We start from the raw sequence: 25,356 nt of genomic DNA, 5'->3' as shown, positions 1-25,356 counted from the left end.
ATGCTGTGGTCAAATTTTACAGGTGATGGGGATCTGGCTGTAATCTGGAGCACGTGCAGTAGTGGGAGTTGGGCATGAAGCCCAACTTTTCTTTTCCCCTTGCAAAGCTGTTCCGATGGGGTAGCACAGCTGACCTACGGTGTCAGCACTGTGGTTTTTGGAGTCCTCAGTTTAAACTCCTGGTAAAGCTTAAAACTTACATAAAAGTTTTGGTTTTTTTAAAGAGTAAGTGTGTTGGCATGTATCTATCAGCCCTAGAACTAAAAGTAAACTAAACTCAAGTCCCTGTTTCCCTGAGTTTAAGTTCATTATCAGTTGTGGCTGCTTCATGTGCCTAGTAATAGCAAATTTCATGTATAGTCCTTGAGAGCCACATGAGCCGTTAAGTCATTCAGTATTTCCTAGTTGAACTGCAGTGCATGAACTGAAGTGGCCTCCCTTTGAGCCCCACTTAACTTGGGGCCGGCTGTGCTGTGAACTTCACTGTGACTAAGTATCTTATTGGCAGCGATTTTCTTTGTCGTCTTTGACTCCAGCAGTGAAAAGGCTGGAGGGTGATTGTACTGCTTGGCTTCTTGTCATGGATAACCCCCCTTTTCAGCAGAAACGGGGAGGGGGGGGGGAATAGGAGGATGGGCTAATGTCTTTTTTCATTGGCTAATGTGTGTGTCTTAATCTGTGCTTCTGACAACACTGTATATTCTCATCTGGCTGTTTTAGTACTTTCCAAGATGTAAAGGGTGTTGTCAGGAACAAAAAGGTCCGTGATTGTCTTCACACATAGCCATTTCCTTGGGACTCCATTGCACTTCACTAAGTGCCTTGAGGAGATGGGAGCGTGAAACCTTGTTGACCGATTTTGTTTTTAAATCTAAATATATGCTTGTTGAAACATGGAAAGACAAGGAAATCTCCTGAAGGTCCCAAAAGTTCTTGTTTGCTTTTAGGCTGGTTTGTAAGCTAGTTTATAAGGTGAATTTGCTAGTCGTGGCCCACCTGAAGGAGAGAAGAGCAGGTGATCTGCAGCTCACTGCATGCTTGGTTTTTTTGCACTTTCTTGTGCACCCCTTAGTTCTGCCCAGAGACTTCATGGTACCCCTTTGACAGCACCACCATGGTTTTGAAGGTCTGGACCGAAGAGCCTGTAGGTCATCACTCTGCGCCGTCTAAGTCTGATGGAAGTATGACAAGGGAAGCTCCCTCCATAGTTAGCAGTCACTGCCCCTGGATGCCTTGGGTGTTTCCAGGTACTCTCCATCCTGCAGCCGAACTCCCCCAGGCTCATCAACCACCTTCCTCAGCTTTCTTTTTCCCTTGGGAAGTTCAGTGACAGGTTTCCAAGCACAGTTAATGGCATAGTCTGGTCTTCACAGTGACCACATGTGGCTGGAGCAGCGGGCTGCCCTGGCCAAGAGTTTGACGGTGTCACTGGCCACCCAGGGTGGTCACCTGCACAGGGGCAACCTGGCAGTCCCTGGAGGTCCCCTTTGGGAGGGGGGTGCGTTTCTGTGTCGTGATTGCCACCTGGTGGTCACCAGTGAGACGCTGTCCCCTCTGACTGCCACCCTGTCACCCCGACTGCACTGGGAAGGAGCAGGGAGGAACTAAGGGTTCATGAGCCACTGGCGATGCTCTGAGTGTCCTGCTGTGCTCCCTCCTGCATGTGAAGTGATTTTACCGTGGCAGTGAAATGCCATTTAACTGTACCTGCTTCAGGTAGCAGGTAAAGCAAAATAGCTCTAAAATAGTATCCTTTTCCTTTTCCAGATAATTATTACAAGTACTGCCGTGTACAGTTATTTTCTGGGGACCTTTTTTCAGTGTTGGAGTCCAGGGCTGTTTGGAGAACTAGTCCAGACATCTCTACACTGTTGGAGATGGTTAAGGCAGAATCCTTTTTTTTTTTTTTAGCCTCCATGTATGGTGATGGATGAGACTGTAAAAACTCCCCAAACTAGTAGTAAGATGTTGAATCACTGATTCTTTCTGTGTCACACGGAACTCGTGGCTATTCTAGCTCAGGGCCTTGGATAATTGGTCAGTCAAGGTGACAAGATTTGTCACGGCATTTGCAATAAAATGAAAGACTGCAGGATGTTCTTGACGTTCTTTCCGAAACCACCCACGTGGCTTGAATTCCTTTCATCTCTGGCATTTTATTCTGATTTTTTTAATTCACGAATGTATTTAGTGTGAGTGGAAATGACTAGATACCTTGGGTACCTCACTGTAAGGCTTGAGGGAAGGCGTGATCCCCAAGCGGTGTAGCTCTGTTGGAAAAACACCTTCTTGTAGATGGGACTGTCTCTCAGGAAAGCCGCATTCCCTCAGCGCAGCTAATTCCCGTACTGCTCTGAGGTGTGAGATACCTCCACCTTCATGGGGGGCACCCTCCTGCTCCCGCACTTCGATGGCGGGTGGCCCAGCAGCTGAAGGGAGGCAGCTCCGGGTGGGAGTGGGGCTGGACTGCAGTCTTGGCGCTGTGGGTTCTCATGACGCGGCTCGCTGTCTCCATGATGCTCAGCCCTGCAGACATCTCACCATCTCCACTAGCACCTTCAGGCTTTATCAAGCCTGTGCGGTGTTGCCTGCAAGCTCTGGGTGGTGGGAGCATCCAGGTGGTATTCCTTGCTGTCCCCTCTCCTGCTGCTGTACTAGCTTTCTCTAGGAGGGGTGGCTTATTCATGTGTAGGATGTTCTCCTGCTGCTGAAAGAAACCCTCCATGCAGGATGATGACTGGATGAGTCTGCTCCAGGAGAGACTGAGTAAGATTGTTAAGTCCCCATGGAAGTTATTCACTCCCATTTGGGAGCCTGCCCGGCTTTCCAAAGGAAACAAGCCTTATGTAATTACACTTTGTCTTTTTGGAGAGTTCTTATCGTATAACCCTTGAACACGTTGGTCAGTTTCAGCTGAGTCTGGGGAGTGGAGAGGGCTCGAATGTTTGTAGAAATGGGTGGCCAAATAGATGCCACCAGTGTCACCGTGAAGGGCAAGATGGCAGCATGAGTGTGAAGGGCAAGATGGCAGCATGAGTGTGGCTCTGCCCCAGGCGCACAGGCATGGGAGGCCAACCCTAGTGAGTCTGCAGCTGGGAGCAACTCGATGTTCCAGCGATGGCTGGTTTGGACGAACACCCTGTGCTGGGGGCTGCCCAATGCCCCATCCATGGCACATTCCCATCGCTGTGTGCTGCCACCGTCTTTGACATCAGTCTGAGGGTATTCAAGGAACCCTCTGGCATGCTCTAATGCTCCCCCATCAGCATCACAGAAAAGAAATGTTTACGTCTGTAACCATTATATTTTTTTTTTCTTTTTAACATTTGGAAAAAAAAAAAAAGACACACACGCAAGCCTGGGGTGTCACAGACACCGTGACTCCCTGGGACCGAACGTCTGACTGCCGCTGGGCCCTGTGCCTGTTGTTGTTTATAAGCCTCTTGAACTATTCTTGCTGCCCTCGGTGGCTGCGGAGCCCCATGAGTGATTTTACAGCCTGGCTGTTACTCCCGGGCCGTCGGTGATCCTATATGTGTTACCTTTGATCACATGCTGTCCTGTCAGATTTTGCTCTGATGCAAGTCATCATGTCTGTGTGACTGTAACATGGCCCCAATTAAAGTCAGTTGTACACTTTTTGTTTCAAGGTACTTGGAAAATGTTCCCTGGAACACTGTAAATCAAATGTTAATTACTATTAAAAAAATATTAGTCCTATATCAAACTTCTGGGTAAACCCCTTATGGTTCGTAATCTAATTTCAGTAAACGGATCAAGAGAACATGGGTTTCAAGACTGAGCTGGAAAGCACTCTGGCATTTAGAGGCGCTTTCCATGACTTGTCGTGCAGGCGTCCAGCCGCCCTCTTGGTGCATTTCCCAGCCCTGCCCTTCCAAGAGAAGGGGCACCTGAGACTCAAGCCCTTGCCGTTTCTTTTCGGTAGGGCAACATGTCCTCTCTTTTCCTCTTGTTTTTTTTTTTCAACCCATCCTTGGTGGTGCTGGCAGGCTTGCGGACCCACGGGCTCGTCCTTGCTCAGTCCCCCAGCTCTGCACTAGACGTTGGAAATGAAGTGGTGATTTCTCTGGCTTATTGTTACTGCTTAGAGAGAGGGAGATAAAACTGATGCCTCATTTATTTACGTTAAAATAAGGATCAGGCTGGGACCAAGCGGCAGGAACAGAGAACTCGGCCTCGATGCCAAATGCGCGCATATTTCTGCCATACAGTTTGTACATAAAATTGAAACAATGGAGGGAAATATCTTTTTATCCTTGTTTTCATTTTTATTTTAAAGCTAGGCAACGTGAACTCTACAATTTACCGTGCCGCGGAGCGCGCAATCCTTTCCAGCGTATTATGCCATGTGACAGGTTTATTGCGCAGCCCTTCCCATTGCGAGGAGAGCAAGCTTTGCTCCCATAAAGAAGATGGGCTCGCTTGCGCTGTGCGGATGGCGTTTGTTCTGGGGGTTTATGGCACGTTTGAAGCCCTGAGAGCATCTTGCTCGTCCAAATGACAAGTGCTCTGTTTTGGCCCCAATTTAGGAAAGCAATTAGTGCCTGTTCTCACTCATTGGAATTAAAGCAGAAGGATCGATATAATGATTGTGTATTTTATGCAGTGGAAAAACACTTATTAGAGTGGCTGGTTTTGCCCTGTGTTATTACCCCTCTCACTTGTGTCATATTTTGATGGATTTGCCTTAATTTCAGTTGTAATTTTCTTAGATCAGGAATGTTATCTCTCTATTGGCTGTAATGTCCCATTTGCCCTAATGGCAGTATATTAAAAAAATGATAATAATTTATCTCTGTGTCCTGTAGAGCAATCTGGGGGGTGAGAAAGGGGTCAAGGAGAGCCGCCACCATGGGACATAGATTCTCCTGTAGTATTTGTAACCAGGTAGGGAGGGAACAAACATCCCACTCCTTTGGAGTCCTGGTTTGCACGCTGTGTCCGGAGCCGAACGCTTGTTTAACACCAAAGTGCTCAGATAAACGCGTGCTGGGTTTGCACTGGAGCAGATGGAAACTTTCTCTAAGCATAATAGCGCAGCAGCCTCATCCACACATGTGTGGAATACTTCATCAAAGACTATTAGCATGTGGGGGACAGTTTCCCCTGTCTGTGACTTGCTTCTAGGTTGTTGGCTGCGCTCCAGTTGGCTCCTGGTTCAGAGGCTTCTGCTAAGCTAGGAGAGGAGGGACAAACTACTGGGAATGTTTAGGTCCTGGAAAGAGCCTGGCAAATGGTTGGAAAGATGATCTGTGGGCATGTCCGAGTGCGTGACTCCTGTAAGGAAGGCAATAAGGGTTCTTCACACCTCTCTCTTCATAGGGCATCAGTTTGCCCAGGCAGAGATGCATATCCTTTGGGATGGAGAGCAGCGTGCTGAGCTCCCTGGGAGCTGGCTTCTGCGGAACTGTCTGGGATCTGGGGGGAATCTGTTCTCCATTTCGGGTGGTAGGGGTGAGTCACCTTTTTCAGTGGCAAGGAGAGGAAGGAGGATCTCAAGGGAACCAGCCATGTGTAAAGCTAGAGCTGCTTGTGTGGAGGGCTGAGCTTTTCTAATCCCTGTTGGATGTATTTTTTTCTAAAATTCGACACTTTCTTACCTCTACAAAAAACTAATAATATAAAATGTCTCCTTAAAATGCAATGCATGAAACAGTCTAGGGTACTGTCTGGCTGGTGTTTTGCATCTCCAGCAGACATAAGTCATGGTACGGTCTGAATGCCTGCTACGTCCTGTGCCAAAACTGAGGGAGAAGTGGATGGGTGAAAGAGTATGTTTGAGGGCTCAGCAGCCTCTCTGCGGGGACAGTAACAACGCGACAGTAGTAATTATACACTTAAAAAAAAAAAGCATCCCTTTCTTTCTTTCTGCAGGCAGTTGTCCAAAAGTCTTGGGCAGGCCGGGGAGATTGAGCCGGAAACGGAAGGGATCCTGACAGAGTACGGTGTGGATTTCTCTGACTTTTCCCCCGAAGCACTGGCGTGTCTTCCCCAGAGCCTGCCCTGGGTTATCCCACCAGGAGAGCTGGCCAAAAGAAGAGATTTAAGGTAACGACAAAAAGCGCGGTCTGACGCTCCTTCTTGGGTTGGTGCAGGGTTCTGCTATTTTGTTTTGCTTTCATCGCACTTTGAAAAGGCACTGACTTTATTATGTGTACCGTATTACATGTTACCTGTGCTAGCATGGAAAGAAACTGCTTTTGAAAATACCTACAAACCTGGAAGATCAGTTATTTGGAGAAGTATTTTGTGAGGCAAAGAAGCTTTTTCTCAAAAGAACTATTGAAAACTGAAAATTCGGTGTTTGGCACCTCATCTGAAAGCTTTATGTTTTTGTCTGGAATGTATTACGTATTTTAGTGGTAGTTTTATAGCAGAGATTTTCTGAATGCCTGGCAGATCAAATGATCTTGGACATTGTTACTTTGAAACTTAAGCACAGGTAGAGACTGTCCTGCATTTTCCTGTCTAGTCTCAACATTTTTCTCTGTTTCAAAGAACCGGTGTCATGTGGAGTTTATGACGGCTCTTGATCAGGTTAGCAGCTGGCAAATGCAGGCCCTCCCTGCAGCCTGGCAACTTTGTGCTGTCCACCTACCTCACATTACCCATCCCTGTAACTTAGTGATGCTCCCACCAGCTTTCGGGAACTCCACGGTCTGTTGGGTGGTAGACGCTCTGACATTGCTGGTCTACCCAAGCCGAGTGGATTTGCTACGCTTCCAAGTGTCAGATTTCAGAGACGTCTTTACTAGAAAAGATTTAAAGACAAAAGAGATTTGTTTAGAACCTCACTTTGCAATAAAGGAAGGTGCAAGAAATATAAACAATAAATGCATTACTAAGATGATACAGTGTGTTCCACTCCCATCCTTGCTTATGCTCGAGCATCCCGTCTCAGCTGGCAGATTCATTGCTTTCTTGCTTATTGCTGAGGTGAGACAGCGCCATGAGCCTGATTCCTCAAGACACTGCACTGGTGCAAGCACCTGCATGTACGTAGCAAGCTCCTCTCCCTCTTAGTTTATCTGTGTTATTGGCATGGACATCAGCAATTTGAGTGTATAAGCTGATAAACTGCAGCCATTTGTGTCTGTACTTGGACTTCAGATGTTACTTTGGACCTAACCCCGCACTGTAGCCTGCGACCTCCTTACTGCTTCAGCTTTACCGGGCTTCCACTGCCATACAATGGAATAATTCAGGGGAGAATCACACTCCTGATTGACTAGCGGTAACACTCAGATACCGGATCCAGACTGTAGGCTTCAAGTGGCTTCAAAAAAAGCTTCAGATAGTGAAAGCTGCAGCTCAGAAGTCACTGGAAAGTGCTTATTTTTATATTCTTGACTACATTTCAGTTAGCATTCTCTGTTTCTTCTGACCAAGTTCTTTCAAGCAAATAAAGAGCTTGACTTGTCTCCAGTCAGACAATCAGTTTTGGAAACAAATTCCAAGTGCATTTCTTGTTTTTGTTGCTGAATTATTACACTGGGACTTATCAAGGTGATAACAGTTTTGCAGTTAAGCCATTTAAATCCCTCTCTGCCCCTTCACGACCACAGTGCACTCTACAAAGTAGATTTCCTTTTGATCCTCTCAAATATAAACATTTAACAGTCAGGGTTTTTAAGACAATTATTTGAGCTTAATTTTACTAATCCTTTTAATGTCAACTGCCACACCGCTGACTAACTAGTCTGTGGTCTAGAAACATATGGAACTAACATGAGACTCCTAGATACGGAAAGTAAAATACAGATGAATCTTCTTTTCTGTTTCCTCACAGCGAGAGGCTTATCTACCCAGAAAAAGATGAGTTTTATTAGTAAATGTAGCATGAATTGTAGCGGAGTGGACGCCTGCAGTGGGAGTCCTGGCCACCGTCTCTTCTGGTCTCACCCATCGGACCTTAAGAGACTCTTCCTGACAAGTCCCAAGGTGGCTCGGCTTTAATGTGGTATGAAATATTAGCTTTCACACTGTCAGCAATAAGTGCGTTGTGGTGTGCAGTGTGGTACAAGTAGCAGTCACGCTGGCCCGGGCTGGCGTCCAGAGGAAGACATCTGGACCTGGGCGTCTGGTCTGGGTGCACATGGGAGCTGTGCCTTGTTTTCCAGGGGAGCTGACACCGTGTTCGGTGACACCTGCCTCTGTGAGTGCCCATCTCTGCTGTTCTTCGTGCGTGTTGCTGTGTCAGGCTCCCCAGGTACTGTACAGTGCTCTGGGAGTACAATATAAGATCAATTACAGTGAAATAAGGGCTCATCTTTCCTCCTCAAGCAGCCATGTTAACACTTAAATAGCTCATCCTAATTCGGTTTACACATTGCTCACCTGACTAAAGTAAACATAAATTAGAGTTTGGCTTAAAAATACCTTCATCTATAGTAAATCTCCAGTTCTGTAACACACAGCTGTAAATTTTCTGGGGTCGTTCCTTTGGGAATTGGAACTGAGACCTGAGCAAGGTCTTGCATTTTCTGGTGTTTCCTCTTCCTGAGGTCACTTCTTGTTTCCTTTCACCATGGGAAACGACCTTTTCCTCAACAAAAGGGAACCTGTCTTCTGCTAACCAGTGTCCCAAGCGTGGTCGGGTCCGTGAGTCAGCGTATAGAGCACGGAGGTAGAGGTTCTGCACCGGAGGCATTTGTGAGTGTGGTTTTATAGGAAAGTGAGACAATGTGTTTCACCAAGCTGCTGGGCAAGAGGAGGGAAGGATATTCTGTCTATGCCATCTTGTAAATATATTCCTTGATCTTCCTGCAAGCCTTTCAGTTTTACAGGAAGCCTGTTCTTGCCATGCATAGTCTGTTTGGATAGCAACTGTGATCTCACATACATAGCCTGCGCAGAATTGCTTCCAAGAGATTTTTATTCTTTTTTTTTTTCCTCATTTCTCCAGTAGTGGCTCACAAAGAAAGGTTTACATAATATTTTAATATTACTTAAGGCAGAAAAGATCCAAACCTCGTGGATGGCTTTGAAATCTTTTAGCTGATTTAACACTCTGCTCTGCCACCCGTGCGCAGTTTGGCCACGGACATCTGCTTTTTACCTGCATGGGTGTATCTATTTGTAAAATTAGGCAAGTATTTCACGGGCACTCCCAGCTTGCTTGTTTGTAAAGAACACCAAAAACTTCTAATGCAAAGCATTAGGCAAATATTAGGTGCTGGCATCGCATACTGCAGTTGTGTTTTATGGAGAGCCTGAAGTTTCATAAAATATCAGAGTAGCGTGGTTGAGGAAACTTCCCTTCCAGATGCTTTAAATGTGATAATACAGATAGGACCAGAGTTCTCATTTTATTATTCAGGTTGACTGGAATTGGTATTTTTTCATTAGAAGTTTGAGAAGTGTTTGGTTTCTGCTTTTAGAGAAACATTGGAGGATTAGTGTCATAGAGACAAATTTTGATGGGTGCAAAGTTTCAACCATTTTCCGGTTTTTTCCAGTGTCTCAACATGTAATTTTCATTTCCTTGTTTGCTTTGCTTTGCACTTAGTGTTTTGGTGGTGCGGGGAAAAATAGAGCCCCTGAACAGAAGAGGGGTCAGGGCAAAGGAGGAAATGCAAATTTGAAAGGTGGGTGCGGGAGACGAGCTGGAGGAGGAGGCCGTTTGAAGAGGTGTAGCCAGGAATCTAAGAAACCCAAAAGCTATTTCTAAGACTCATTCCAAATGTTTCTAATTTCATTCATATCTTTTTGTTTCCTTTACTGCTTAACTGGGACAAGAAACTAAAGCCAGGAAAGTCCGATCATAGTGGGAAACAAAAACCTAAATATTGGAGAGAGAAAAAAGGCTGTTCTTTGCAAAGCAGTTCTGCCTTTTGCTTGTCTCCTATTGTTGGTGTTACTGTGGAAAATGTATAACATCACTCTTTTGGAAAGTGCTAGAGCCTGTTCAAGTAGAGATGGTTTATATAGTCTAACATGGAAGAACTTGAGGGTATCTATTTCTTTACCATTTGCCTAATAATAAGGGAGCCTGTTGACCTCCGCTGGACTATTACAAATGTGAAACTTGGCACTCAAAATTGCTTGCTCTAAATTTTCCAGTTGCTTTCTCTTTTTCCATTTGATGTCATCCTGCCAACTAGTGATTTTATTATTATAAACAGGACATTGTATTCACTTTTAAGAAGAAATATGAAGCTGGAGGTAAAATTACAAACTCCAGTTTCTCAGCTGGCAAAATACAAAACAATGAGCTAAAAATACTGAGCAGAGAAAGGGTGCTGTGGCAAGAAACTCTGAAATATCTACAAGATGGATGTGGTCTGAGGAGCAGAAACTGACTGACTTCAACTGAGCAGCTCTGAACTCCTGCGAATTGCCAAATGGCTGAGGTTGGAAGGCACCTCTGGAGGTCATCTACTCCAACCCCCTTGCTCAAAGCAGGGTCAACTACAATAGGCTGCTCAGGGCTGTGTCCATTTGGGGTTTGGGTATCTCCAAAGATGGAGATTCCACAAACCCTCTGAGGAATGTGTTCTGGGGTTCAGTCACCCTTACGGTAAAAACATGGGTGTTTTTTTACCTTTAAATGGATTCTCCTGTATTTGGTGCCCATTGCCTCTTGTCCTGCTGCTGGATACCACTGACAAGAGTCTGTCTCTGTCGTCTTTACTCCCTACCTTCAGGTATATTTTCACATTGGTAAGATCTCCCTGCCTGGGTCTTACCTTCTCGAAGCTGAACAGTCCCAGCTATCTCAGCCTCTTCTTGTAGGTGGGTTGGATGCTCCAATTCCTTAATCGTCATTGAGGCCCTTCAGCAAACTTACACTGGTATGTTGATGTCTTCCTGGTACTGGAGAGCCCAGAACTGGATGCAGCACTCCAGCTGTGGTCTCACCAGTGCCAAGTAGAGGGGAAGAATTTCAGGACTGCATCTCTTGACCTGCTGGCAACACTCTTCCTAATGCAGCCCAGGAGGCTGTTGGCTGCCTTTGCTACGAGGCATGTTGTTAGTTCATGTTCAACTTGTCCATCAGGACCCCAGCGCTGTTTCTGCCAAGCTGCTCTCCAGCTGATTGGTCCGCAGCCTGTACTGGTGCACGGGGTTATTCCTCCCCATGTGCAGGACTTTGCTTTTCCCTTTGAGCTTCATGAGATTCCCGTCAGACCGTTTCTCTGCTGAGGTCCCGCTGAATGGCAGCACAGCTGTCCATTCCTCCCATGAGGCTAAAAGGCCCGGTGAACATCAGACTGGGGGACAGCAAGGATGCACTGCGTTGGCAGGAGACAATTAGTGCCCACTTGCTTCCCTTGCAGGGCAGAGTTAATGAACTGTGCTCTTGCAGGCAAACAGCGCTAATGCAACGAAGCTTTCAGTTAAAATTTGCATCTTGGTATTTCAGCATGTGATGACCTCAATTGCAACTGACCTACAGCTACCCAAGTTATTGAAGGCGGAATTGTAATTTCAGCTGCCCATTCAGAAATGTAGCGTCGTTCCTTTGGTTGCTAAGGGAGGAAGAGTGGAGATGCTCTGCCGTGTCTCTGTGTCCGCTGTGGAGGGAAGCCCTGTAGCGCTGTTTGTAACTGGAAAGCACTGGCAGCAGGACAGTACCTGTACTGGAGTTCTGCCCGCTATTAATTTCTTTCCTGAGGAGTGTTACAGCTGGGAACAGGGATTAGCAGTGCTTATAGTAAAGGTTTGACAGCGCGCTCTTTCCTGTAGATGCCCGAGGAGATTATTGGCTGGTAAAATTAGAGGTGATGGTAAAAATGGCAGCTTTGAGCTGTGCGAGGGGTGTTAGAGGAAAGCAGTCAGCCTCTGAAGCAGATGTCTTTTCAAGGCAGGTGGACGACTTTAGTTAGGAGTGAGTGCAAGTCAGATAAAACATCATTAAACAGCTTGTTTCCTGGAGATTTTCCACTACAAAAAGCTAGTGTTAAGTAGAGCAAGACTTACTCAGCTATAATAGGATATGTAAAAATGCTCTGGTTTCTGACGAAAACTGAGAAATGACTTGTTTAGCAAATGTATAAGCAACATCGCTGCAGACCTGACTGTTATCTTGGCGTGGAGAGGAGACACAAACAGAGCCAGATTATGATCTCTGCTCTCTCACTGAGCTGTTCTGTGACTAATTTAATGTTCTCCACAGGGAGATACAAGGCACACAAAGGATTACTCAGTGGAGTCAAGGGATATCGGATCTAGTCCCTCTCTAGCAGGATTGATTCCAGAAGATGGTGATGATGGCTCTACCTCCTCTGGGTACTTCTGCTGTCCAGGCAGTCTGGGGAACGGTACCCTTCTTGGTTCGGTGAGGAGAGCTCGCATTAGCTCCATCCTCTCCCATTAGCTGAGTAAGTAAAACTGAATAAATACAGTGCTGCTGTCAGGGTGATGTGATTCAGCTCCTTGCTTCTGGTTGGCTTCTTCGGGTCCTCCTCTCTGTTTTCATAACATTTTCTACTACACTATAGCTACAGCAATTGTGGTGACACTGTTTTGTACAAAATGATACATGGTCTTTGCTCTCAGATGCTGTTGTTACCAGTTGCTGGTGTACATAGACACACTGGCAACTTCACTGGTGTTTTTCCTTACAGGAAGGCGCGTGTGGTCGTTGGAAGTGCAGCTTCAAGCGGAATCGGTGGTGTGTAGTTGGACAGGATTATTGTGTTCTGATCTTGTAGGCCATCAAAACTAAGCTTGCTTAGTTAAGAATCTGTTTAGTTGTGGAAAACAGTAATAACTTTTGCAACTAGGCTTTTATACATACAGTCTTGTTCCTGTCTGGCTGCCTATTTTATGGAGAGAAATGGAAAGAATAACAGAGGGAGATGAGGATAAAATCTTAAATCAATTTGAGAACGTGTCCATTTCGCACTGGATTCCACTGGATCACAAGGTGGGCTTTTGATGAGCAGCAGAAAGTGCCCTATCATCTCACATTCATGTATGCTAAGTGTCCCAGCTCAGGTGTGCCAAATTATACTGCCGCTTTCCTGATATCACGGTGCTTTGCTGGTGCCCTTCTCTCGCTACAGGTCAGATATCATGGGACTGGATCGGAGATGAAGGATTCAAGTCCTAGCGTCAACCCAGGTATCTGTCTCTGATGCTGTACATGAAGAAACCCAGAACTTCTTCAATAGATGAGGCAGTATATCCCTGCTGTGGTATTTCAGGGCTGCCTGGTTGTTACAAGGAATAATATTTTCCTCGTGGCTCCATTCTGGGGTGGTCTGAAGCATGCTTTGACCTGGCCATCTGCCCTGAAGTTTTTGGGTGATTTGATCTTTGTTCCCAGGTTACTCTTAGATCCTCACTGTCTAAAAAGAAAAAAAGTAAATCATAATATAGATAACACACATGCAGGTGTACGAGGCAGAGTTGTACTGGAGGTATCACAGCATGGATTAGAAGCGGGGCAGTCTGGAAAAGGCTAACAAAAATATTCTGGGAGATGAAGGATTGATTTACAAAGAAGGATTAACTGTTCAATATGTGTTTGCCAACACTGAAACTAGAAGTTTGTGAAAGATAAAGTAGTTGATAGTAAAAATATGCGGACTGAAATGAAAAAACGAGAATCATTTAAGTTGGTGGGAGGATAGAAAGGGGTATTATGAGGACAAGTAAGGTAAACCAGAGAGGAAACCTTTCCTGTCTAACCTAAAATAGACTGTAGCGTAGACTGCTAAAGAAAGCATTGGAAACTCCATCGCTAAAGATGCTTAATACTACATTGGAGAAAGTCCCTGTGAATGTATTGCCATGAGCTGTCTGGCTCTGACCTATGGGGGTTGGATGACCTAATGTCTCTTCCATTTCTAGCTCTGTGCATCTATGATTAAAGTAGTTTATATAATGCAAGTGCATTTTCAATTACACTCCACCTTCTTGCGTGGGATAGTGGTGGTGCAGAGACCTCATTATATTTGTGACACAATTACAGCATGACTTGTAGGAAATACTGCTGGTACTTGGTCTCTCAGAGCCTCTCATCTCGTTTATATATATGTTGGCTTTTCAAGCCATTTAGGTATGTTACAAGACTGCAGTGCTCTTTTTTCCATCTTCCTCCTTTCTTGGAGGCCATAAATATATAGAAGGAATAATTGATTCTGGTTCGGCAATCCAGTGAGCAGTTCTTGGTGAAAGTGTAAATGTTTATTGTTGTAGATGTGTAATACATCAAGATTCATTTTCAGCTGCTCTCTTGGACAAAGGTCTGTTTTCTGAACCAGAAGTGGACATTAGCTAAAACACAAACACAGAGAAATTAAACAGAACAGTATTGGCTTGATGTAGAAAGTTGGGCTTTCAGTGCCTTTTATGCTGTGCTGGATTTTTGTGGGGCTCAACAATTAGTGTTTGGAGGGGGGCAGGTTTTGCTTCCAATTATTTTATAATTTCATTTCATTTTGAAATTTATGCACCACGCAAAAAGAGTTTTGTGATGTGTCAAGTATCTTTGTCAGTGTGTTACAGGGCATTCAGAGTGCCTTCGGAGATTTGTCAGGGTACTTCTGTTGCATGCATATTTTTTTAATGTATTCCTTTTAAGAATCCGTCTTGGAAGGAGCTGCTCTGGGGCTTTAACTAAAATCTGCCAGCATCAAGTGTGACAAATGTGGTAGACACTACATGTAATAGATGTCTTTAGGAGTGGGATGTTGAAGACTCTAAAATGTTCAAGCACTGATTGTTCTCTGAAATTTCTCTTGGCGAAAGAGTACTTCATCCCCATTTGAGTGATGAACATCAGTGGAATTGGTCCCATGCTTATTGGCACCTTATAACAAATCTGCGTAGGCACCATGGTCAAACTGGGTTTACTTGTGATTGAAGAACGAGATTGATTTTTGTTGTTGCCATAACAATTGGACTGTTGTGTGAAAAAATGTTGTTAGCGTCCACTGGAGTGAGCTGACAGCTCTAGGATGCCCGTTCCCAAATTAAAACAACTGCTTCCAGCTCTGAGAAATGATGTCTGTTTAACTTTTGCAAGATGGAGCTCAGCAGGGTCTTAGAAATGACCTGAAGAGCTTAAAGATTCTAAAAGTGCCTTTGCTGTGCTTAATTTTAAAATGCCAGCTTTGAGCTGGAGTTAATAAGGGTAAACCAGGAGGCTGAGCTTTCACTCCCACCAGGCTATTGTATGTACTCACCGAGTGGAGAGAACAGGACAATCTAAGGAGTCCCTCGAAGAATGTAAATGCACTGCAAGTGTCTAGACATGCAGTCACTCGTACTGTAAATGTCTTAGCACTGACATACTCAAGTTTAAGGAAGGCTTGCACTGCCCAAACTTTAATAAACAAAATGATGGTCGTTATTGTCTCACCTCCAGCTGCAGCAATCTGGTCTTTGGAAAAAGGCTAATTCTTCGGCAAAAGGTTTAGCTTGGTGCTTCAGGAGCCGTTGGATGACTGGAGGGACTGTGGGCTGTGAGCACCAAGCCTGGGGCAGGGCAGGATGGTCAGCCTGCGGGTAGCCACTGGGCTGCTTGAATCTTCAGCTGTGCAGTGTTTGTGTGCTGGGAATTCACAGGCAGCAGGTTTCTGCCACCGTTTCCAGGCTAGTGGGTGCTGCGTCTTCTGGTGTGCTCTTTGTTCTCTTTTGTAGTTGTTTTGGATGCATTGGTTTTCACGAATGACCTGTAAACATTGCAGGAGACCGCTTCAGTCTGAAAGTTGCCCTTGGGGAAGAGTTAGGATGGGGAGGTAAATAAGGTAATTAAGTTCAGGCACGTTAATTCTGTTGGCTTCCTGAGAAGGTGAAATGGAGAGAGAGAGAGGTGCCAATCTCTTCTCCCGGTATCCAGTGACAGGACACGTGGGAATCATTCAAAGCTGCACCAAAGGAAGTTTAGACTTGGCATTAGGAAGCATTTCTTTGCTGAGAGGGTGGTCAAACACTGGAACAGGCTTCCTGGAGAGGTGGTCGATGCCCCACACCTGCCAGTGTTTAAGAGGCGTTTGGACAATGCCCTTAACTACATACTTTTAACTTGGTGAGCCCAGTGGTCAGGCAGTTGGACTACATGATCATTGTTGGTCTCTTCCAACTGAAATATCCTACCCTATCCTATCCAAGCCCTTGTGTCTGAGTTTCCTATTGGGAGACCTTTGGTGATTCCCTGCTTAACCTCTTCCTTAGGTGCTCTGGTTTGCTTGCAGAGGTGCCCAGCTCCTTCTTTCCCTCTTTTGAGACTTGGCAGTCTAAATTCTGCCCACAACTTCAGCCCTGAGCAGTCCAAGTTCAGGCAAATGGCAAAGTTGGGGTTTCAATCCAAGTGCCTTGAGTTGGTGATGGCTGCAGCCGGGGCCAGGAGGTGTGGTGGTCTGCAGCAGGCAGGAGCGTGGACACGGGTAGGCTGCCCATCTGACTGGTGCTCGTGGTGCCTGGAATGTCCTTCCTCCATTCTGTTACCACTTGTTCCCAAATAGCTGGTTCCTACTTGCTTCTTCTAGGACTCTGCCTCCCCTGAACGGTCACTTCAGCTGGTGAGGACATCATCTTGCTTCATCGAGGGTTTTCTCATGCTCTAGTGGGTACATGCAGTTCTCTGAACTGTTCTTTCATGGTTGTTGGCACCTTTTAGAGTGGGGAAAGTCTGGGCTCCGTGTCTCCGCTGGCGAGTTGACTCATCTGCGTGCTGCTGGCTGGGAAGATCATCCAATTGTGAGGAGGGTTTGCATGGCCGCAGGGCGCTGCTTTGTCTACTGTGTACAAACTGGCACTTTTCTCCATTAGCAGCACCGAGCTGCTTTTACAGAAAATCACATTGGTAACACCCAAACTTTGCCCAACAACTGGCCATGCCAGAAACCTTGCCTGTAGCACAGCCTGAGCCCATGGCTTACAAATGCCATGTTTCATCTTGATCCAAGTAGCCTTCCACTTGAGTGAAGATGGAGCCCTGACCACTGGGACTTGTAATCTCCTTGTGTCGTTGGTGTTTATATTTTATGGCTAAACTAACCGATATGTTGAATTTTGAACAGTTTGGCTGGCAAAAACTGATATATTGTACCAACCCTAACAGCACCAAATGTACAGTATTTTCTCTGCTGATTCTTGCGACTACCTTTGCGTAGATGTACGTATTTGCACAAAGAAAAACAAACTGCTGTTGCAGCCCTGTGATCTGTGAACGTTTTAATTACCACGGCGGTAATTCCAGCTCACCAACAGACTACTTATCTTACCTCTACCTCTGCACTAGCTGTTTATTTTAGCTCCTGTTAAAGGTAAAAAGACTAACTGCTCTGCAGATATGCTTGTCCGCTTTAATTAGTCTTCCTTAAGCTGTGCAAAGAGAAACTGCACTTAATTAGCTTTCCTTAAATTAGGATTGATATACCAGCCTGTATATGCGCACGCTGTCGTGACTGTCTAAGTAAACTAAGTGCTCTATTATGCAATTTATTATTTTTTTTTTTCCCCCTAGATGGTTGATTTGCAAGATGGCAGACGGAGCCAGCGTGCGAGCTTTGGCTTTAGCTGTGCTCTTCTCACTGCCTCGGGGCTCGAGGTGGCTGGACCAGGGTTCCCGGGCTCTGCCTGGGGCTGGCAGGGTCTGGGCAGTTTGTGTGTGGCACGTGCTTTCCCGACTCTTGCTTGCAGGTCCACCACGCTCAGTGCGAGCCCTTCCCCTCATCCTCCAGAACTCTCGTAGGCATTGCCCAGCTCTGGGGCATGAAGCCTCCGGCCACGGGGAGGAGGGAGAAAAGATTTTATTCTTCCATTGACAGAAACTCCGTGCCAGAGCAGGTCTGCCTCTGCAAACCTGCATTAAACATATGTTTTGGACAAAGAGGCTCCTGTAAAAAGTGGAAGTTTCCACACCAAAATGTTTATTTTTGATCAATGTGAGGAGGCTGGGGGGTTCTTAAAGGCACGTGTTTATCTCTAGTCTTTTCCAGCATGAAAACCAGAAAATCTCTTAACTCTGTGTGTGTCTGCATCTCCTAAACTGGTTTCCTTTAACTAACCAAGTTGTGTGTATGTTGGAACAAGTGGACTTGGAACATCTCATTACTTTTGCAAAGTCTGTTTTGACAATTTTAAATGGATAAAACAGATTTTTATTAGGTGTAATGACAATGAGAGATGGCTCCTTCAGGGCTTTTAAAGAAGGGGGAAGAGGGGGATGATCAAGCTTCTTAACCCACAAGGTCACCTTGGCGGCCCTCCAGAAGCTGGAGACAGCTGCCAGTTTGTATTTACCTGTGGTCAATGCAAATGTGCATACATGTAGCTGGGATATTTGCTTGTGCTTAAGCAACATCTTTGTTAGCAGGTGCATAAAAAGTCTTGTTGCCTTGAGGTTTAGTCATACAACCCACTGCGGGTTGGTTTTTTTTAATGGTTACGGTCAGAAATGTGGTCTGATCCCTCTGAGATCCTTTGTGCCACAGCCTTTGGGGTAGTGTACGGACAGACAGAATGGTCAGGGGAGGAATTTGAACGGCTCCTTTCCTCTTCACTGGCTGGACTTGCCACATAGCTGGGAGCAATGTTATTTCTTCACCCAGATGGCTTTTGTCAGCTGCCTCCAGGGTCCTCCCTGGGGGTTTGCACAGGAGGGGCTGGCGTGGGTGCCAAGGGGAGGGGACAGCCTGCAGAGCCTTGGCAGCCTGCGCCCCCCACACCCAGCCTTTCCTCCCCTTGCTTCCCATTGCCTTGTCCCGATTCTCTCCAGGATGAGAGGCGGCTCCATGCAGAGTGCTGGAGATAAAAGGTGATAGGGGTAGGGCTGGAGGAAAAGCAGGAGGAGATAGCTGAGAACATGCCTTTCTCGCAGACCTTGCCCTGGAGGAGCATGTGTGCGGGGTGCTGCCCTCGGGCTCGGCGCTGACGTCCCGTCGCTCGCCGGATTGTTTTCCTTCCCACATGCCAGCCCCAGTTCCTATAGCCATCTGAAACTTCTCCAGTAATAAAACCAGAAATATAATTCATCACACTTAATAATGCAATTACTGGTGAGCGGAATTTGCTTAACAAACTTCAGCTAGGTGTACTGCTGCATGCCAGGATTCTCTCACTGCTATGAACTTTGAGCTCTGTTTGCAGATCGGCTTCTCTTGTCCCAGTGACTACCTGGCCATCGGCTCTGCAACGCTTCTGCAGAGTCCTTTATGCCAGGGGGTATCGTTCCCCGTGTTACTTGCTCGGTGACGTTCTTACCTCACCTTGCAGCCCGTGCCCAGAATAAACTGCCTGTGACAAGCTACAAGTCCAAGTCCCTTGAGTAGTTTTAAAGGAGAAGCGGATCTGAGCCTGGTGGTAAAACATATCCCAGCTGTGCCGCACACAGAAATGCTGGTGAGAAATGCTAAATCAAAATTTGTCTGCCACCCCTCTGCAGCTTTGCATCTGTGAGTTTCAGGCTCTCAGACGGCGAGCTGCGGCTGTGGCTGCAGTTTGCATGCTGAGCGGCTGCTGGGAGCCCGGCCAGCGTGTCCAAAGCGCAGCGAGCTGTGCACGAAGCGCTGCCCTGGGCGGGGGGGGCGGCGCTGGGGGCTGCCCTGCCAGCCCTGCAGCTTGGGCTTTCTGAACTGGGGCCACCGCTGACCTCTGCAGTAGATTTGACCAGCCAAATACATCTCGGCAAAGCAGCCCGTTAGTTGCTACCCTTGTATAAATGTGTTCAGAATTTGGCACCCGTGTATTTATGCTCGCGTCTTTCCAGGGCAGACTGCAAATATGCACTTCGTTGAAACCAATCTGTTAATTTTTGAACTGCCTGGAGCTACGATTCGCAATGGGTGGCAGATGCTTGTGGTTGCAGGCCCTGAACATCTGGGATAAGCTATCTATTCCCCTGACACAGGAACCCACATTCTCTTTGAAGAAGCTCTTAAACCTTTTTTTCTTGGTCACTTGTCAGATAAAGCAAGCCATTAGTGCAGTGCTGTTTGCTCTTTTAAGCGAAGTAACTTAAAGGAAGATTTACTAGTTGTGGCTGGGGGGGGAGTCACAGTGCCAGGATGCTGTTGCCTTTATATACGGGGAGTTAGCGGGACCTGGTGCATCAATACATGCAGGTTGGCACAAATATATGTCCCCATACTGCTTATGCTGTAGGTATCTATATATCTTCATATGCACGGCTCCCTAAAGAAAGTGGCACAGTACCTTGGAGTGGAGGTATCCTCAAATTCCGTCCTTAGGTGGAACTTTAAGGAATATATGTTTATGGAAGTAAGGTTGTTTGCAAGCCTTTAAAAATTGGTTGATTCCCGATGCTGGATAGCTAGGCAGCAACAGATCAAAGTCCCAGCGTAGTTGAAAAGATTTTATATCTTTCAGTGTCACGATCTCTAATTTGTTTAGATGCATGCAAAGGATCAGAAACTAACGTGCATCTGGGGATTAAGGCAGCTTTGCTATCCGATCTGAAAGCTAGCATATTCTAAAAGATTTTCAAAGCCTCGGAAGGCAGTGAAGTGCTTTACTGATTTTTATGTCTTTGAAAACCTCTATTTAGTGTGCCTGGTGGAATTATATAAATACATGCTGCCAGCTGTCTGACACCAACAGATACCACCCAGAGCATTTAAGTACCAAAGTGATAGGCTGGCGAAGATAGAAACGTTGCTCGCGCTGTGCAAGCACCCATGCAAAGAGACTGAGACTTGCTAATTCCACGTGACACTTGCTCCTTTAAAAGTTCGCTGTAATTTTTCCCCTCCCACCTCTCCTACCCCAGGAGTGTGTCGGTGGTTATGCTGTAAGAAAAATAATATGTGTTTTCATTATATATCTCTAGAAGGGAGTTGCCATCATGATATGAGTTTTTCTGCGGCAAAGAGAAAAGAAGAAAAGAAGCAGTCTGATCTCTTCCTTGGCAGCCTCAGCCTGTACCATTGTGCTTGCGGATCTTTTAACTAGGGAGGGGCCGGATTTATTCTAAAGGTTAAGATAAAAGCAAAATACACCAGCAAACCCGTTCCTTTACTGTCTTCACTGCTCTTCAGCTCCAGTCCCACATTCCATGCGTTGCTTGGGTGAACCCTGCTGTAGTCCAGGGGCCCAGGCAAGAAGTTGCTGTAGGGCAGCCTGAGATGAAGGGAGGCCCTAAAGCAGGACTTCAGGAAGTTTTATTTGTTGAATGCTTCAGGTTTGGGGTCTCACTGCTGCCAGGCTCTACTCTATTAAACATGATGATTCCTGAGTCAGGTACTCTGTTTTGTCCCATCTGCGTGGCCCTAGACCATATCTGTGGTCCATCTTGGTGTGTTCCCAGTGTTCCTGCCACCCACCACTGTGGGATATACTTATGTAAGCCTTCCAGGGCAGGGCTGCATGTTCCAGGTACCACCTGGTACAGCATATGCACAAGGGCGTTCACCTTTTCCTAAGCACCAACTTGATTTGCTAGATGTAACGAGCTGATTTGGAGCTCTTGCGTTCTACAACTTTCCTGGTGTTCCCTATTGAACCTGCTTCTCCCTTTGGTGCACAATAGGCAACATAGACATTATAAAGTACTGCACCCCTTGGGTGTCTTTACCGAGTCCAAAACTCTCACTCATTTTTGTTATCATTCAGCTTGGTTTGTAGATGTTTCACGGCCTCTGCTTCGTGCTAGCTGTGCTCGTGGAGTTTCAGATGCTGCGATATCTGCTCTTATGCATGGGGCTGGGGGTTATTTGTGTTCCACTTAGCTTTGCAATTAGGAGCAATCTATTTTTACTCTAGCCGCGGGGCATCGAGGCTTTTTCCTGCTTGTTTCTTTGGAGTGAACTTGATAGGCTAAATTGTTTCGTTTTTGTGGAGGAAAATCAGTAATGAGATGAAAGCTGTTAAGAGCAAGAAGTTAAACTAAAAATAAAAATAAAATAAAAAAAAGCCAAGGAGATTCACTTGTCTAAACTGCCCCCCCCCCCTTTTTTTTTTTTTTTTAAGATTAGATTTAGACTTTCGGATTAGATTGGAAAAAGTTTCAGCAAACAGAGTCTTCTGAAAACATGGTGGTTGTTGTCTGGATGTCTCTGATGGTCTTTGTGTTTTGATACTTTCTTCATGACTGGAAGATAAATTTTTCTTTTCTTCTTTTTTCCTTGGATAGGAAAGAATGCATTTTCACCATCGACCCATCAACTGCGAAGGATCTCGATGATGCTTTGTCCTGTAAACAACTCCCTGACGGTATGAGATATATTTTACAAAATACTTCTCAGTGTTTATATCCAGCCGTTGACACATTCGCATATATAATTTGTCATGAAGTATTCTTTACCAAATATGAGTAGAGTAAAAAACTAGTTTTCCTTTTGTTGTTGGAATTGCCTGTTTTCAGAAATCTTGCAGCAGATATCTTCAAGCTGCCCTCTGAAGTAGTCTTGGTGTCAGGAAATGCAGAACCGTGGTGTTTTGCATAATCAGAGCTGTAATTTGATTTGAGCAGATCTCAGCTGTCTCCTGTCATTAGGGGAGTTAGAGCTGAATAGCTAATATGCCACTCCTGCAGACTGAAGTCTAGCGAAACTTTAACCTTGAATACGCAGTCCCTGGATAAAGGAACCCAGTTTTTTGAAGGTTACTGGCTGAATTGCTTTTTGATGTTTGTGGGATGCTGGGAATCGTCAAATGAGCAGAGTGTGCCTTATAAGTTGTGTTATTCTTCTCATTGCCTTTTAAGCTTTAAATTCTGCCTTATTTGTACTTTTACTATGCTGTAAGCCAACAGAACAGAAAGTAAAGCTCCAGAAGCCAAATCTTGATGATTCTGACTTCAGAACTTCCCTCTTGTAAGCTGACTTTGCCGTGCAAGTCCTGTTCGTTTATTTTGATGAGATCCAGTAACAGGCTTGGTTAGAAAAAATGCGTGATTTGATTAGCCCATCCACCACTAACGAAGAAGATAAAGTGATTTTTTTATGCGTGTTTAGTTTTTCTTGCTCTTGTTAATCATCACAATAAGATGACATCAAAGACCCTGTTTTTTGGGTTGATTTCATTCTGTGCAACGTGGCCAATTCCAATTCTGGAATTGTCATGTCATTTAGACCTAGGCACAGCATAATATTACAGGGCTATAAAACTGATAAAATCAGAGAAGAAAGAAAATTTGAGGCCAATAAAATTATTTCTAACTGTACCGTACAATAGCAGTTTTGAGGCAAGAGTAAGGAAAAATTGCTGTTCTATTTCACATAAAAGGTCTTTTTAAAGAGATCCTAAGCTGAACTCTGTTCTTCTTTCCACTTTGTCACTTGAATTATCTGTAGATTTATGGCAGTGTTGCGATCCCACAGCCCCTCAGATCTGAGGTGTTGAAATTCTGGCTCCTGAGCCTCGACTGCTCACATACACGTGGGGTTTAGATGCTGCGTGAAACCATTCACTGAGCTGGTTTGTGGTGCATACATCTGCGTTTTTCTCTTATCCATAAGCCGTTTGGACAAATTGTTCAAGGAAAAGACCTCTTTGAACAAGAATTCTTCTTTCCCAGAAAGTCTGCAAAGCCATTGCAGGACTGTCACTCATACTCGAGACTTGTTGCTGTATCTGCTGATCGGGGCCGCACTTTGAAGTCTGCCTTCTCTCTCCGACCCCAACTGCAGAAAATGCTGTATGGGGCCTCTTCCTCCCATCTATAGGGAAGGAGATGGACCAGTGCGGAAGGGATCCTCTACTTGCAGGGTCCGGCCAAGAGGGTTCTAGGTATTACTGGGATGTTACTTGATTGTGGGAGCTCTGTACCATGGCTGCTGAAAATCCCCTTGCGATGCAGCGGTGGGTGGCTACAGCGCCGTCCCATGCCCTGATCAGCCCTCTTTGGAATGAGTCCTTGTCATGCAATCCAACTGAGGAAAAAAAACAAATAGAAAGTTTTTTTTAAAAGTTGCCTTCTGAGTGGGCTTTGTTCATGTGCTTCATTCATGGACAGAGAACGGTCTTCCCAGTTTTGCTGCTTTTTGCTCTTCTCTGTAGAGGCAGGAGGCAGAGGGAGCTGCCTGCATGTGGGGGGAGAAAGAAAACACCCAAGTCCTCTTGGCCTGTTTATTTCTGACTCATCCTTCTTCCAGGATCTGTATGAGGCCTGTGCTGGCTTCCTGGAGCCTCCAGATGAAGGTTTTCCCTGCCCTCCCCTGATCTTCTATGAAAGCTAAGGAATATGTGAAAGGGTCGTGTCAAAGCCATGCTTTCAGGGATTGGCTTTACCTGTCTATAACGCAGGAGCAGATGCAGTTCTCTCTCCCAGGGTACCCTGTTATTTCAAAGGCGATCTCTGACGCACTTACTGGAGTGGATGAGGATGCTTCTGCAGTCAGAGATAATACTTCCTTTTCCCAGGAAAACTAGGCGGTTGGGAAAGAAAGGTAAAATGAATCAGACTACAGGGTCACTCTGCATAGGGAAGGTTTGCAAAGCTCCATTTTTTAAATAAAATAAGTGGAAGGTGCAGGAACCTTTCTCCTCTTTCAGTTCCCCAAAATGAACTTTGTTAGTGTGTTTTAGAAGAGAGATGAAGAAACTTGGAAAGAGTAGGGGACAGGGCACATCCTGAGAGTAAATGTAAAGATTTGCTTGCCTTGTATTCAAAAACTTGTAGAATGGGAAATCCAGTGTGGATTTAGTGCTTTTGAAAATTCCACCTCCTTCTCAGGATCATTGTGCACACTCCCCTTTCCTCCAGATGAGCCTCAGAGGAGACAATCCAAGAAGCAGAAGACTGAATGCACCCGTTGGTGGCTGTCCCAGCCCAAAGGCCTTTGTTCACCCCCACCTCTCATTTTCCGAGAACCATGAAGTGGGAATGTGCTCGCAGCAGCCCTTTGTGTGCCAGATCTCTGCCTTTTGGCTGGAGCTGTGCATCCTCCAACGGGCTTGTTCCACCCTGGACTGCTCTCAATGAGAAGATGCTCTGAGCTGGAGCATTCTTTAAGAGTGATCTTATCTGTGCCATCCTGGGCATCGTGCCCTCTGCCTCTCCTTTCAGCCTCTGATCCGCCGTGAGAGTGGTGCCCACGCTCCATCACAGCACTGCCTCAGCCTTAGGCCAAGGAAAGTCAGCCCCTGGAAAAGCCAGTTTTGATACTGGTGAATGTCCCAGGGACCAGGTTTTAAATCAGTGTGGAAAGAACCGCCATGGAAATACCCTTTTCCTTTATTTTGAAATCTATGGTGTTTATTCTGAGGAGACCTTGTGGCTCAGAAGGAAGTACAGACAGGAAACCAGGTCCTGCTGGTCTTTGGTGCAGTTGTGATCAGTCAGGGAGGCAGCTGAGGAGCTGAATGGGAGAGAGCAGCGTAAAAAGACTGCAGGAAACCCCTCTGCGTCCTTTGTGCAGGCATGACTGCTGGCCAGCCAACTCAGCACGAGTCCCCAAGCAGGCAGAGGAAGGAAAT

The 25,356-nt window shown here is 45.8% G+C and overlaps 1 protein-coding gene across 4 annotated transcripts in view; it reads left to right on the top strand.

Moving 5' to 3' along the window:
• The window catches only part of DIS3L2 (DIS3 like 3'-5' exoribonuclease 2), a 194,176-nt gene that overhangs the window by 76,160 nt on the left and 92,660 nt on the right, over positions 1-25,356 (top strand). For all 4 annotated transcript variants that reach the window (XM_063339888.1, XM_063339887.1, XM_063339889.1 and 1 more), the window contains 2 exons: positions 5,896-6,069; positions 22,070-22,149. In XM_063339888.1, the coding sequence (XP_063195958.1) occupies positions 5,896-6,069; positions 22,070-22,149 (254 nt within the window). The remainder of the gene's footprint in view (positions 1-5,895; positions 6,070-22,069; positions 22,150-25,356) is intronic.

The sequence above is a fragment of the Chroicocephalus ridibundus genome, chromosome 6 (assembly GCF_963924245.1).
Source record: "Chroicocephalus ridibundus chromosome 6, bChrRid1.1, whole genome shotgun sequence".
NCBI classification, from domain to species: domain Eukaryota; kingdom Metazoa; phylum Chordata; class Aves; order Charadriiformes; family Laridae; genus Chroicocephalus; species Chroicocephalus ridibundus.
This window is presented reverse-complemented; position numbering and strand designations above follow the sequence as displayed.